General features: G+C 34.7%; 1 protein-coding gene across 1 annotated transcript; it reads left to right on the top strand.

The window, feature by feature from the left end:
* The first annotated feature begins 5 nt into the window (after positions 1-5).
* LOC128232928 (nitric oxide synthase-interacting protein-like) lies at positions 6-14,056 on the top strand. The gene is made up of 10 exons (XM_052946730.1): positions 6-72; positions 363-505; positions 3,912-3,964; positions 5,167-5,278; positions 5,492-5,582; positions 6,468-6,583; positions 8,725-8,841; positions 9,786-9,856; positions 10,266-10,374; positions 12,327-14,056. The coding sequence occupies exons 2-10, from the start codon at positions 383-385 to the stop codon at positions 12,396-12,398; spliced, it is 864 nt and encodes a 287-aa protein (XP_052802690.1). The 5' UTR covers positions 6-72; positions 363-382; the 3' UTR covers positions 12,399-14,056.
* Positions 14,057-15,281: the final 1,225 nt, after the last annotated feature.

Raw genomic sequence — 15,281 nt, 5'->3', positions numbered from 1 at the left:
TACTTCCCTTGTATAAAAAATTGCCATTTTAAATAAAAAAACAAGATATTTGTAAATTTGATTTTTATTCTGGTAAATATAGTAGTTTATTCTTTTTATTAGTGTTTTAATGTATTGAAATATTATCTTAACCTGTTTTAATTTGCCTGAAGAGTTTTGTTGAAACCGTCTTAACTGGGAAATAACAAATACTATTGTTCAACTTTAAGTAAACTTTCTTGATCCATTAACTGTATATTACCGTAGATTGTAAATTAAAAAAAAACACTATATTATATCAAAATGACTTTAAACAGGTATGTTTACCAGTTTTGTATGACATTTATTTGTATTTGAAATTATAATGTTTTTACAAATTTCAGCCAATAAATTTTAGACAGCTATGACCCGTCACTCTCGTAACAGCACAGCAGGATGTGTATACACTTACCATGAGAGACAGAAGGATCAGTCACAGTCTGGGTATGGCAGTAAACAGCTGCGGCTTGGGAAAGATTCAGCTAGGGTATGAACAGGTTTAAATTATTATTTACTCTCATAGACACCAGGGGCGTAGCTGGGCCTATTTAGAAGTATAGGCCCACTTGGTAGGGGGGTTTGGGGGCCCTCCCCCTAGAGTTTTTTAAACTATAGATCCGATATGGTGCGATTTGGCGTATATCTGGAGCCTTTTTAGTCTTCAAAATAGTTTCAGTTTTGTCTTACGTATGTTTCACAAAAGCAGAACTGAAATACAAAGGTTGATACTAACTTGTCAAAAAAGCTTCAAAATAGAAAATATGTTTGTAATGCTGAATGGTTAAACAAGCGTGTCCAGTTGGTATATCGAGTGTCTTTAAATGAAATCCAAGTTCATGCATTTGACTGAAGCAAATGTCTTTATGATTTTATTTATGTCTATCGCAACATCGCGATGAATATGGAGGACGCCTCTCGCCGGTCTTTGTAGAACAAAGGTATGTCTTGATGCGACTCATGGAACTGAAGGAGCGCTCACATGAGGCGGATGTGGCAGGCATGGTCAGCAGTATCTGCAGTATAGTGTATATGCAGGGATAAGCTACCTCCGATGTCTTGTTGAGTGTCGCCAGCAGTGTGGAAGGCTTTGTATCTTTCAGCCGTCATCGCAGATTCCACATTCTTACTTCCTCGCTGAACTCTTGCCGAGTCTTAGGCATGTCCGTTTCATATGTCTCGTAGATCCTGTCCACATTGGCCGGCTGGAGACCTTCAAATTTGGTCGGATTTAAACACTGAGTCTGGAAGTGCTCTTCATTCTTTAGGATACAAGTATCCATTTCTTGAAGCAGGTGGTCAACAAAAACGTAGAAGAGGGAAACCGTCCAATACCGACCGGGGTCCTGTACATCATAGTTCACACTGTTTCTCTCTCTGGCTGCTTGTCTTGGCACTGCTGGGTCAATCTAGGTAAAACAAAAATAAAACATTCAATCGATATTAAAAGACAGCCGAATCGATTAAACTGTTCTAGGTAGAAGAATGCAAAATACATAATAGAAGTTTACCTCGTATATCTGAATACGGATCTCGATGCATTTTGAACTGTTACAAAAACGTTTTTTATCATTTATTTGTGTTCCGTTGAATTGTAAATTATTGCGTTAAGACGATTTGCTAAATGCACCAGTGGATCAATGCATGTATTTATTGGCAACCACATAAAATCAACATGCAAATACAGGTGGTGGTGTTAGTAGTTTATACTCCGGGTCCCGGCGTGAGCACATTGAAGGGTCCAAGAGTAACAGTTCAACCACCGCACACCTATCCTGGGCAGGCTATCAGGCGGTTAACCAGTACTAGGTGCCTTCACATTTGCAGGGAACTGACAACTTCTGTACATATGGTTATCCGATTCACAGTCCAACGCTCTACCGATTGAGCTAACCGGGCGGATTGCAAATACAGGTTATATGTTTACAGATGTACATGGAATTCGTCAGCTAAAATCGCAGCTTCCTGATAAAGGGCAATCCATACAAGGGGGGTACCCTCTCAGCTCGATATATCTGCATGACCATCTGTGTTTGCTCGATTGCCTCCAACAGATCCATGTCCACCTAGATGTATATGAGATATGTATGTATTATGTTCATGCATAAATTCACTCTTTCATCGTGTATGAAAAATAAAAGAAAGCAGACAGATACTTTTTAAATGATGATTTACTTTTAATTATAAAATATCATACATAAGTCTCTAGATGGAACACGTTTTGTTCTGAGAATAATTTTTGAAGTTATTATCTATGTTTTTGCTGTGTTTTTCCCATTTTTGTTCAATTGGTAACTGAAGTTGCATGTAGTAATAAGCACAACTATTACCGCTAAGTTCTGCTGTAAAACCTACTCGATTGCTCAAAATGTGCTCTGTTGTCACAAGAGTAACAATAAACTGGAACTACAGTAAAGCGTTGAGGTGATCGCGGGCTTTGACGTCACCATTTTCCTGAAGATCTTCGAGCGCATTGTCGACAACGCGGTAGGCATTCTTGAATGTACGAAGCGCATCTGCCTTGCTCATCCAACTTGTTTCACACAAGGTCTTAAACTTTTATCAGCTTTCCATCGCTTGCTTTGTAGCAACGTCTTCTGCCAGTTCATCTGCAAATGCTGTGAGGTGTTTTGCAGAGTAGTCAAACGCAAATGCGATATCCTACACTGTAGACATCGTGGTCCCGACGCATGGAAGTTTGGAGCTTTGGACAAATGACAGGTTTAGGCAAAGCGACTTACAATGGATGTAGTTAGCAAGTGGTAATCATTCACGGATGAGCGCCTGAACACCATAGTACTTGTCCGCCATGTTTCTTGCGCCATCATCGCACTGGCCCCGAATCTTCAAAATATCTAAGCCGGTGCCTTGCAGATATTCGCCTTGTGCAAAATATACTCCCTTTATTGACTTGCAAGTGACAAACCCTAAAGACTGTTCACGAACGACATGCCTCTCCTCTACCTTGGAAACAAAACGAACGCAAACAGATTTTTTTCCTTTCTGTCTCCCACACGAACCTCGATGGAAATTTGAAAACACTGCCTAACTCCCACATCTGTGATAAAAGTCTGAGTTTGAATTCATCATTCCACGATCCATCGGAATCCCAGGATCGGGGTAAGGGGGAAACATGTTGAATGACTTTCAAAATATACTCCCGCTTCGCAACTTATACTTGTAAAGCCGAGTGAAACAGACGCTCATTGAAATTATACGCTTGCCGGTTGCTGTATAAATATTATCGAATCTATTTGTTAAACGGTTCGACTGTCTTCAAAAAAAGGCACTAAACTTTAAAAAAAATATACTTAGTTAACCTTGAGAGTTAACTTGAATATAAAGTAGGCATCAGCTGTCATCCCCCTTACCTTTCAGCTTTTATAGCAGATTTGGACGTTTTGTATTTTTCATTTTTGGAAACGAAGTGTAGGCCCGGACCTACCGTGCCTATTGGAGCTACGCCGATGGACACTTAACCAGTCATCAAAAATAGACTTACAATAAACAAGCTTGAATTTTAACAGTGCTTGGCATCAATTTTTTAAACAAGGCCTGCTATATGAATTCCATATTTTAAGCAAGCGAAAGCAAGCATTTTACCAGTAAAGAGCTTGTGGGCCTGACCACTTGTTGACCAGAGCAAAATTCCTCAAAATCAAGTGATATTACACTTGAAAATAGTACCCGTTTCTATAAACTTGATATAAAGCGATTTAATAATGAAAGCTCAGCTAGGTCAATGTGATAAAAATCTGTGTCACTGAATTTGTGACTTAATTTGTTTAATGTCTGTAAAAAACAACATTCTTTAAACTTGTCAGTTTTAGTTTATTCAAAAAGCCTATCAATGATATAAAAAGCATATATGTAGTTATGAGTATATTTTTTTTCAGGAGTTTGATTGTTGTTGCCTCACCTTACAGCCTTGTCGGAATCCCGTTGTGACGTAAGTCACTGCTGTCTTTCTAATGATTTTGGGGCTGAATTTTAGCCCCATTCCACATCTCTTAAAGTAATTATTTCACATCAATTTTGTATTAAAATTCCCCTTTCTAAAAATTGTCATATTTATGAAGAAATTAATTTAATCAAAACAGACTGAAAAGTTATATAAGGCCTAAAAAAAAAATACATTTGGTTCGGGTTACCCGACCCTACCTACGGAATAGGCGCCGACCCTACCGTTTTTATAGTCAGTTTGAAAAAAAAAATTAAAAATTTAAAAAAAAAATCTCGTTTTTTTTTTAAATTGCTTTTTAATATTAAGTTTTAACCTTAAATGCTTATACAGAAGATAGCTTTAACACCATTCTCCAATGATGAAAATTATTTTCTTATATAAAACCTAATAAAAAAAATAAATAAAAAAAAATAAAAAGCCTACCTACCCTACCTATTTTTTTTAAGGATGTTACCCTAACCAAACAATTTTTTTTTTAGGCCTAAGCCAGAACCCAGTTATTACTTATTATTGGAAAATCCCTTTTCCTGGCAAAATTCTGCTTTGGAAATTACCCTTGTGCTGAGAGACGGCCCTGTAAAATTTTTAGTAAATGCTCTCATTACTCATTTTTATCTTTTTGCTAGTGGTTTGAGCGACTTACTTAGACTTTTAAACACAAAGAGATTCAAATGCATGAAAATACTTTAAAAGTTGTATGAAACAACTTTAAACAACTTTTTGTATGAATATTGTATAACGTGTACGTTTACCTTTGAATTGGGAATACCAGTTTGGGTGAGTGATACCATTGGTTGTAGGTTAGAAATAATTTCATGTATCTATCATGTATAAATCATAGATTAATTATCCATCAAACTAGGACCTCTTACTTCCACCTTAACATTTTTCATTAATGTTGCATTAACGTTGCTTGATATTGGTCTGGTTGTTGAGAACTTAAATAAAATTTACAACAGTATTGTTATATTTTATCGGTGAAATTTTCTTATGATGTGTTCAGATATATATTCAATTGAAACAAATACAGCTGAACCAGTTGTCTTAAAATTTGTACTGCATATCACAAGAGTGTCCAGGAAACATTTGCGAAATAAAGATTTGAAGAAGGTAGAAGTGAAGTTCTCAACAATCTGCATAATATCATGTAAAGGTAATCAATTTTTGATTAGTAATATTATTTACAGTAAAGATGGTTACTTGTACGACAAGGAGGCACTGATCACTTACATTTTGCAAAAGAAGAAGGAAATTGCAAGAAAACTCAAAGAATATCAAAGACAGAAAGACAGAGCAAAAGTAAGAGAAAAAATGCTGATTATAAAAAAAAAAATATTTTCTTATTTTTATAAAAATAATATCAAGGGAATTGAGTTTTTTTATTTGCAAAAAACTTTGTCATAAAATAAGGTTTTATAAAAGAGTAAATTAAATAGTAAGTTTTGGATCCCCTTGTTTAGTAGATTATTATGCTGATTAATGCAAATGAAATTTTGCTTCATTTAACCTCAGAATGATGCGAAAGAAATTGAGAGGCTCGAAGATCAGGAACGAATAAAGAAATTCTCAAGTAGAACTTTGGAGGCGCCTTCATCCAGACCAGGTACTTAAACATTTACACCATGACAAACAGAAGAAGTTAATTTGTGTTTAGTCTTTCAGTAAAATTCATTGGCAGTATGAGAACTATGTTTTACACCAGAAGATACTAGAATATCTTGAAAGTACTCAGTCACACCGTTGCACCACCATTCTTTTTTTTTTTTAGACAAAGGAGACTATTAAAGACATCATATTTACTGCCTACATCATGTAGTTTTAATGACAATACCTAAATCAAAAATTGCATGTCTTTAAAGCAAATAATGGCATTTAAGTTACACTGTGTGCTGGTGCAGTATTTTTGCATAAAACAATTATGGTCATTATAGATGAAAAGCAAGCAATGGAAATGCTGCTGAGCAGCCCAGTTTGAATATTCACAACCATAAAACCATTGAAATGATGTAATGGGTGTGGACCAACAATATTAATTTGGCTTGAATTGAATCAAGGCAAACAAACAAGTTAATTACTGAGAGCATACATGCATGTAATCAGATCTAAGGGGCATGTCAGTGGATGTCTGATTCAGTCATGAATTAAACTGAAGATGTCACACAAAGTCATGCACACTTGCATTATTTTAAGTTCATCTGTTTTTCAAAGAAAAAACGTTGTGATATTATGATTGCTTTGGTGTCTTTAGCTGTGGTGTAATGTAAAAACTTTAAATCAAAACGCAATCAAGATGTTGAAGTCAAATTTTGTACATACAGTATGTTGCCAGAGACAATATGCACATGTAAAGCAAGACCCATAACTCTTGCATTAATTGGGAAGTATTGGGAAATGCCCCTTGTTCAGCTGAAAAATAAACAGCAAATAAGAGTTAGATGGGCTCCGCAGCAGTCACATTATTTCTTTAATACTTGTTTCTGTTTTGAAGGAACCAGCACTGGTGCCACAATATGCAATATGAAGGAAGGTAAAGACAAGCAGCTGCCCAGTTTCTGGGTCCCTTCTCTCACACCACAAGCATCAGCTACACAAGAAGCTAAACCGGTAATCACATGTTTACATGTATATGCTTTATCAAAGACTGTCTTTTTCCAGGCGCACATACTGACTGTTCAGATGCCACAATGTATGTTCAATTATGTTCTCACTTTTTATTATTTGCCTATCAATTTCCTTTTCCATATCAGACAGTGTAAATACAGCACGCTGTATTGAAAAAATCCATATCAAACTACTGTTGTTTTCTGATCCTGTAGCACATTTTTTTTCAGCAACATAATGTATTTCCTAAAGGGGAATATCTGGAGAATTCAACTTTTGATTTGTTATATTCAAGAAAATTCATTTTTAGCTCTACTGGCCAAAGGCCAGAAGAGCTTATGCGATGGTAATGTGTACGTAGTATGTGCATCCGTGCGGTCGTGCGTTCGTGCGTCTGTAAACAATTGGTTGTGAACACGATACAGTCTTCAGTTTTGATTGTATCTCGATGAAACTTGTACAGTATCTAGATATCCATTAGAGCTCGGTTCCTTTCGAAAACCAGCCAGATCCGCCCATAAATGCCTAGATTATGGGCCATGAAAGTTTTAAAGAAATGCTTTCTATTTTTAGCCAAGTCTGCATGAGCGAATTCTATTTTTAGCCAAGTTTACATGTACATGTAAATTCAAGTCTAGAGTTAAGGGAGACAATTTGCAAGTCTAGGATTTTGAGAGACAATTTGCTTTTTGCTTCTGCAATTGATTTTGTGAATTACTCTGCCTTGTTCTTGTTGAAAGCCCAAAGGCCATTTTTTAGCTTTAAGTTCTGTAGTTTGCGCATTCATCTTCACAAAATTGGTTGTGAATGTTTAAGTTATGCACCTGGTGTCTTACTGGCCACACCCAGGGTTCACATGTTTGGTAAACATAAATCTGGAAAGGTTTGAAAATCTTTTTATGTGTTCGTGCATCCATCTCAGCACAATTGATTGTGAATGTTTGTTCAAATTGATCAATGTTGTCCTAGGATGCCCTTGACTTTGACCTTTTGACCAACTTTTTTTAACTTTTAAAACTACAGATATTTTTACTATGAGTACAGTTTTGAAAGCATTTTTTTTTTGTCAGATGACTTTTACTTGGCACATATTAAAATAGTTCATGCAACTAATCTGCTTACAATACTTTCTGGGCTCAGATGTTGAACGTGCTACGTTTTCAGGTAACCCAAACACAAAACATAAACTATATGTCTGACCACAAAAGCCATGCCAGAAGAGCATAGGCCCTTTTGGGCCTCTTGTTCTCATTATTGTGATTGATTTATGATGTGATTCTGAAACCGAAAGGTACGGTTTGTTTGGTTACAACTATGTACAGTGGGTTAAAACATGAAGTTAATCAAAAGAGACACATCATAAAAGATATACATGTATTACAATAGGACGCTTTTCTGACGATCTGTATCACATCATGTTCAGTGTATAAACACCAAACTCAACATTTTACGTAAGAAAAGCGTCCTATCGTAATATCCCCTATTTATCTGATGTGATAGTCAGAACATATTATGTAAAATCTTAATGATTAAGAAGGGCAGGGTGAACAAAATCTTAACTACAATTTAGAGCTAAGATTTAGAACTAACTTTTCATAGTGCATAAAGCCCACAACAGACACATACAGCAATTATGCAGGGAGATCTATCTTTGGACTTCCTTAGTTCAGAGATATCTTGGGCAAATATTTCCCCATAAGATTTTGCGTGGATTAAATTATAGTAGCAGTCTATTTTCTCAGGCTCAAGGAAATTGATCCCTACTATTGGAAAGAACATGAAGTCAATTACATGCAAGGTTTTCTCCGTCACAGAAAACCTGCGTCCCTGAAACAATTTCCCTTGGACATCCCAAGTTAATCATTTTTTAGTATAAATTATGTTTAGGGATAAGATGACTACAAACCCCCAATTCTGTCAGCCACGAAGGCCACAGGATTTCTTGTCGAAAAATACTTGGGAGACCCAATACACTTAGGGGAATTAGATTTTCAAAAATGATTTGGAAAAAAGTGCATACTTTAAAAGGAATTTTGAATGAAGAACACCCTCTTCTAGTGCCAAAGCTATATATAGTTAAACATGAAGTAATACTAGGAGTTAAACAGACTGTTAATTATTTTAAAACCAACCTCTCTGTTCAGGATGAGAAGGTCCGGTGTCCAATGAGCGGAAAGCCAATCAAGTTGAAGGATCTCATTGATGTTCACTTCACCGACATCAAAGACAGGGACTCTAAGACTGCTCTCATCAATAAACAGGTTGGTTAGCAAACTTAGGATGTGTAAATGTACTATTTTGTTGTTTCATGTTATTGTTGTGGGAGCGGGTTAGAAAGAGTTCAGATATTGTCATAGCCATGGTATAATGGCAGTCGCCATTCTTGTCAAAGATTGGGCGTCATACAAATTCTTTAATATTGGCTTTAACATGAAAACAACTGATCCAATCAAACTTGGTACACAACTGCTTGCAGGATTCATAACTCAGTTAATATATTTGTGAAGTTCTGTTTCACGATCAACTGTTAAAAACATACGATCCCTTTGATAGCTGTGTTTTATAAAAAATAAAAAAATGTCATAGAAGTTGCATTTTCAAACATTTTCAACGTTCATTTCATAGGTGACTTTAAATTAATTGCTAGATTTTCATCCCCGCATGCCCTTTTATTTTAATGATTCAAATAAAATTGTTGAACTAGAGTTGAACTAGGGTCTGTATTTGGTATTGGTCCACTTCTGTATCGGAACGGCGCTATTCATACTTACAGTGTCGATGTATAACATTCACATTAAAATAGTATGATCGTGTTCATGGTTTGTCTAGAAATACATGTATATGATCTCTTATGCAATAAGAAAGAGCCTGAGCACATATTTAACAGCGAAACAGTCATTTAAAGAAATAAAAAATGTTACCCCCCACCCCATTTAAAAAAGAAAATTGGATGCAAATCTAGCAATTACTTTATATTGGCCTTAAATTATTCAATTCAGAGGGTTAGAATGATCAAGTGATGTCATTCACTTAGCCTCTCAGAAGTACATCAGTATTGGTTATTACCAAAAAGTACTGGCAAGTGAGAGATACATGTATCTGGTTTATCAGCTACTGGATGTTATCAAGCTAAATTAAATTAATATAAACTAAAACACACTCATGGTGTTTACAAGACTAAAACAAAATATTATTTTCATTGCAGAATCGCTTTGTTTGTGCAGTAACAAACGATGTGCTGGGAAACTCTGTACCTGCTGCTGTTTTAAAAACATCGTAAGAGTTAAAAGTATTTTCAATATTTCACAGCTTTTTTCTAGGCAACCTCCAAGTTTTGTTAACTGTATAATCAATTTGTTTTCTCTGTTTTTGAAAGAAATAGGTCAATGTTTATATTTTGTTTCTTAATGTTGCTGGCAGAGGAAACGTTCTTTGTGTTGTTTTGATTCTTGGACCAAATTTGGAATGTGATTTCAGATAATCTGATGAAACTTGATACAAACCAAAAAGTCACAAAATACAAATCACAAAATATTTGCCTTGCAAATTTAAACCAGTCTTCAATGCATGAACTAGTCATATGGTAATTTCATCCACTGCATGACATTATGACCCCATTAATGAGCCCCACACGAGAGACACAGCTACTGCAGCTACTGCAGCTACTATCAATTTATTTCCCTAGTGGCTGCGTTGTAACTCTGGACTGTGTTGAAAAGCTGATCAAGAAAGACATGCTAGACCCCATCAATGGCAAAAAGATGACTGAAAAAGACATCATTCCACTGCAGAGGGTAAGCTTAGCTTGTTCTGACTTAAGTGTGTAAGTTGAAAGAAAAAACAAACTTTTCCTCTGCAGAGGCCATTAAAACTAAGCTAGTTAAAGCTTAGAGTAAGTACCAGGGTAAGATGACAGAATCAAAATCATTACAGAGGCTTAGCTAAGCTTGTTCTAAGTTTAGTATAAATACATGTTTAAGACAACAGAAAAAGTAATTATTTCACCGCAGAGGCTAAGTTAAGTTTGTTCTATGCTTACTGTAAGTACATGCATTAGAAGAAAGGGAAAAAAATCATTCCTCTGCAGAGGCTAAGCCAAGCTAGTTCTAATTTTAGTGTGAGTACATTTCTTAGGTCCTAGATGAATACATAATTCCACCACAGAACTATACTAATCTAAGCTAGTAAGTAGTTCTTAGCTAGTTATAAGTGCTTCTGTACGATGATGAAAAAAGACTTCATTCCACCACAGGGGCTAATCTAAGCTAGTTCTTTGCTTTGGACAAAACACCCAAACTACTTATTTTTTAGGCCTTATTGGGTTAAGGATGTTTTATTGTAAACAATGAAAAGAAACACCCGAACAAAGTCTTTATATGAGACATGGCGGTGTACTAAAGTCACTGTATTACTCATATTCCCATATATCTTGTTTTATATCCGACATAACTGTCAACCTTTATTTTCCTATTGATGAAATGTAAGGAAAGGATTATGAGTAATTGACCATCTTGAAAAAACTGGGTTATGTTACTTACTGTGATATATTAGTAAAATGATGATTAGTGTGGAGAAGACAGTGTTTATCTCCTAGTTTCTTTCTAACAATGGATTAGGATAAATATTGAATTACATTAAAGATGCACTCTTACTCCCAAATAAGATTTACCACGATTAATACAAATCTTTTAATATATCAAAAATTATGAATAAATGTTGAAAACATAAGTTCTTATGAAGGATACGAGTTTAATTTGTAATAAAGGTGCAGAAAACATATTATTTCTATCTCATGAGATGATAGTAGATCACAGTTAATGATACTTAATCTTTTAGCACTCACCAATCATTTAATATTTTTCAGCTATGAAATACTAGGTTACAATCGTATTATCTGTAATTAATATTTTCCATAAATGCATTATTTACTGGTAGTAAGAAGTTAAAGGTTTATCAGTCAAATTTATGTTTGTTATACATTTTTATGTATTGATTTTAAATATGAGTATCACTTTAAGAATCTAGGAGTGATTTCCTATCAGCAGTATTGCAATGTTGCAAATTTTCCTTGGTACATAATCACTTCTATTCTTAATTAAACGGACCACTTCTATTCCAATTTTCATCCCATTAACACTGTGAATATTTAGCTAATTTGTACATTTCCCTTACCAATAAACCTTGTAAATTATGAAGAAGACTGTGTTTCGTTTTTGAACAAAAAAATATGCAAAACAATGAAATTCAGTGAATAATTAGTCGAGATGACTTACAATAAACCCCAAAATCTTCATACACAATACATTTTGGCCATTCAATTTATAGATATTCTTATTAATCAAACAAAACCCTTTGGAAATATACCATCAATCCAATATTATCAGAATTACCTGAGTAAAGCTCAGGATTGAGAGATTTTATTTTCAGTCTATTGTATAGTTCTAGTGAAGTGGGCTTTTTTTTTGCTGAATATTTGCCTTGAAATGCATTTAAATGGCTCAGGAGACTAAAACTGTTTTACTCGGTTTCGGACCTGAATTTCTCATACTAAAACTTAATATTTAGGATTTTCAGGATTGGAATTGTTGTTCTGTATCAACAATATTATAAGGGTCACCAGCCATCAGCCATCCAATATTGACATTATGGTTAAAGGAACTATCAAATAACTTAATTTGTGGGAGTCACATACCTTAACTGTTATATTCATATTCAAAATAATACTTGAATGCTTGTATGTTTTCAGGGAGCGTCTAGTTTCTCAGGGTCAGGTTTAACACTTGAGGCCAAGAAAGAAGGAGCAGCCATGCAGGCTTAGGGGCTTGGCAGTTTGATGGATCCGAGTTGAGGGTGTTGAGATTAATAACCTTACCCCTATGGCGAGAAAGATCTGAGTTCCCTTGCCCATTAATTCAATCTCAAATAATTTAATCACAACAAGTTGTAATCAATTACATTTTTTTGCTGTTGAATATATATTTTTTTTCTGTTGGAGTCTTGACCAAAGTTTTAAATGAACATATTCTATGGGAGATTACACCTTTAAAGAGTAAAAAACATACAATTTTGTATCAATGTTAATGATTTAAAAAAACAAAACTAAATGGTAAAATGACTTGAGACTAAAATTGTTATTTAACTTAAAAAATGTGATAATGGGGTCAGGACCTTCCAATTATGTTCAGTGTAAAGTTCAAAGATATATTTAAACTGAGGCTCATGAATATGTACAGTTATGAGTGCACAATTTGCAAATTTGTTTCTGTCGTAACATCATTTCATTTTTTAAATGTCAGATATATATCATTATTTGGCCCTTATAATGTTGGAAGAACTTAAGGTGGTGTTACAATGTCACTATAAAAGTAACTATGATGCAATCATTTTCTCAAATTCAATTCAGAACATGAAATTAATAAGAGAACCTCTTCAATACTTCAAACGTTTTACATATCATAATGTTTTTACTTGTTAATAGCATTTCTTTTAACTGGGCTCTGGTTTTTACTGTAACTGTAATATGGGTGTTGATGGGGAAACTATATACACAAATTCTAAAGTTTAATACCACTAAGGTGAATTGAAAGGTTTTAAAATTGGTGGAAGTATTGTTTAAATGAAAAACAAACTCAAAACGAATGGCATTATGAAGAAGTTTTAATGCAAATATGACATGTAAAAGATATACAATAATTCATAACTTAAGTGAAGTATTTGAAAACTTAACAGTAATACACATATTTTGTTCAGTAAGGGAGAGACGTATTCCTCTATTTTTAAGGGAGACTAGTCTTTGCCAGAGGAAATCCATGGACTAAGAACTGCCAAAGCAGACCAAACATGAAACAGTGGAAATCATATTAAAGAGCCTAAGAAGTGTTTATTAAATAGCACTAATCCCTTCAGCTCAACATTTTGTGAAAGTGAATCTGGTGAAAAATTACACAAACAAAATGTAATTAAAAAAGAATGCTTGCAATTAAAAAAGAATGCTTGCAATTAAAAAAGAATGCTTGCACAAGTTCAAACAAACTTAAAAGAAACCTAGATATTGTCAGTAATTAATTCCTTTGAAAGTTGTAGATTTCTTAATTGGTTGTTTACTTTTAACTTTTATATTTTAAAAACCGTAGTCAAAAGTGGTTACTGTGCATGTATACCTATTCCATAAATCAGATTTTCATATGGATTAAACATTAGTTTGAATGCCCCATACTTTTTGTTTCATGTTACAGTACATTGATTCAACTGATAGGTCATTATTTATCTGAAGATAAAAAATGCATTTCATGTATAAGAAGAATGAACTTTCAGTACATATTCAATTATATTTAAATGTTTGAAGGGAAATAATGTATAAAATGCAACAACAAAGTATATAACAATTTATCTTTACATATACTTGTCTTTTAAATTTGTATAAGTGTCAAATGTAAATACATATTGCCATTGAATAAATAATAAAACATGAATATATTTGCAGTTTTTTATGTTTCAATTGGTTGTTTTTTGCAAAGTTTACTCCATGCCTGAATGTTTTGAACCTTTCTTAGAATATTTCTCATTGCCAGCCTTATTCGCTTGTTAGTCATTGCATAAATAATGGGATTAACCCAACACAATATGGAGCCTGCGTAGATTAAAACTGTATGAATCAAAGGGTCCACTTTGGTCATGGAGGGATCGTACATGTACAGTAATATGAATGGCAGTCTAAAAAATCCGAAGCATAAAATCACCAATAGAATAGTGAAGGCCATCTTCAGTTCATGACGTCGTAGGTAGTTGTCGTGGTTTATCGACGAATTGGAGTTGATTGAAGCTGCGTTAGATCTAGCAGAAGCGCGAAATAGCTTCTTTTTGCTTTTGTAATAGATAAACAAAATTTCTATGTAGCAGAATCCAATCACTGGTGCTGATGTAAGAATCGCAAATAAAAACACGAATAAGCAGTATCCTTCACAGTCTTGCCCCGGAAAAGGATGGCAAACTAGTTTCTTTGGGACATATTCGTATTTACTTCCTACACCAAAAAGCGGAAGTGCCAAAATCACCGGATATATCATCCAGGAGATTGCAAATTCCACTGCAAGCTTATTTGGACTCCGGTAAAACCAGTCATACCATTTCCGGTTCACAATGCTGAAGTACCTATTCAGAGAAATGCAGCAATATCCTATTAACTCTGTCCCCAAATTGCAGAATATTCCGAACGAGACGGCATTACAAATTGCGGGACTATCCGTCCAAAAGTCAGTGAAAGCTTGTATGGTAATCAAGGGTAGAAATATACTGCTGTGAATCAGGTTACACACAAGAAGGTTGATAATCTTCATATACCCGCTCTGTTGATATAGGCGGCCATGGATAATGGCGGCAATGGTCAAGGCATTTCCGGCCGTTCCTAGAATACTGTTCGAAATGGCAAAAGCTTTAATAACATGGAGCTGAGCGTCCGTAGGATAGTTCGTTTGACCAGTATCATTCACTGCACTGCTGAAAGTATTTGATATATTTTCCGGGTACATCTTGTACTGTCACCTCGTGTCTGAGAATAGTAAGTAATTCTAGGCAGCCATATCCATTTTATAACTGTCTTTTTAAGAGATCGTGTTATTATTGTCCTTTTAAACCGCGAAACACAAAGCTTCATTTACATGAAGCCACAAAGTAGCCCCCTCTGTCCTTATATAGTGTTATA

Source organism: Mya arenaria, chromosome 4, assembly GCF_026914265.1.
Source record: "Mya arenaria isolate MELC-2E11 chromosome 4, ASM2691426v1".
Taxonomy (NCBI): Eukaryota; Metazoa; Mollusca; class Bivalvia; order Myida; family Myidae; genus Mya; species Mya arenaria.
Note: the sequence above shows the minus strand (reverse complement) of the source record. Positions and strands in the feature narration are given on the sequence as shown.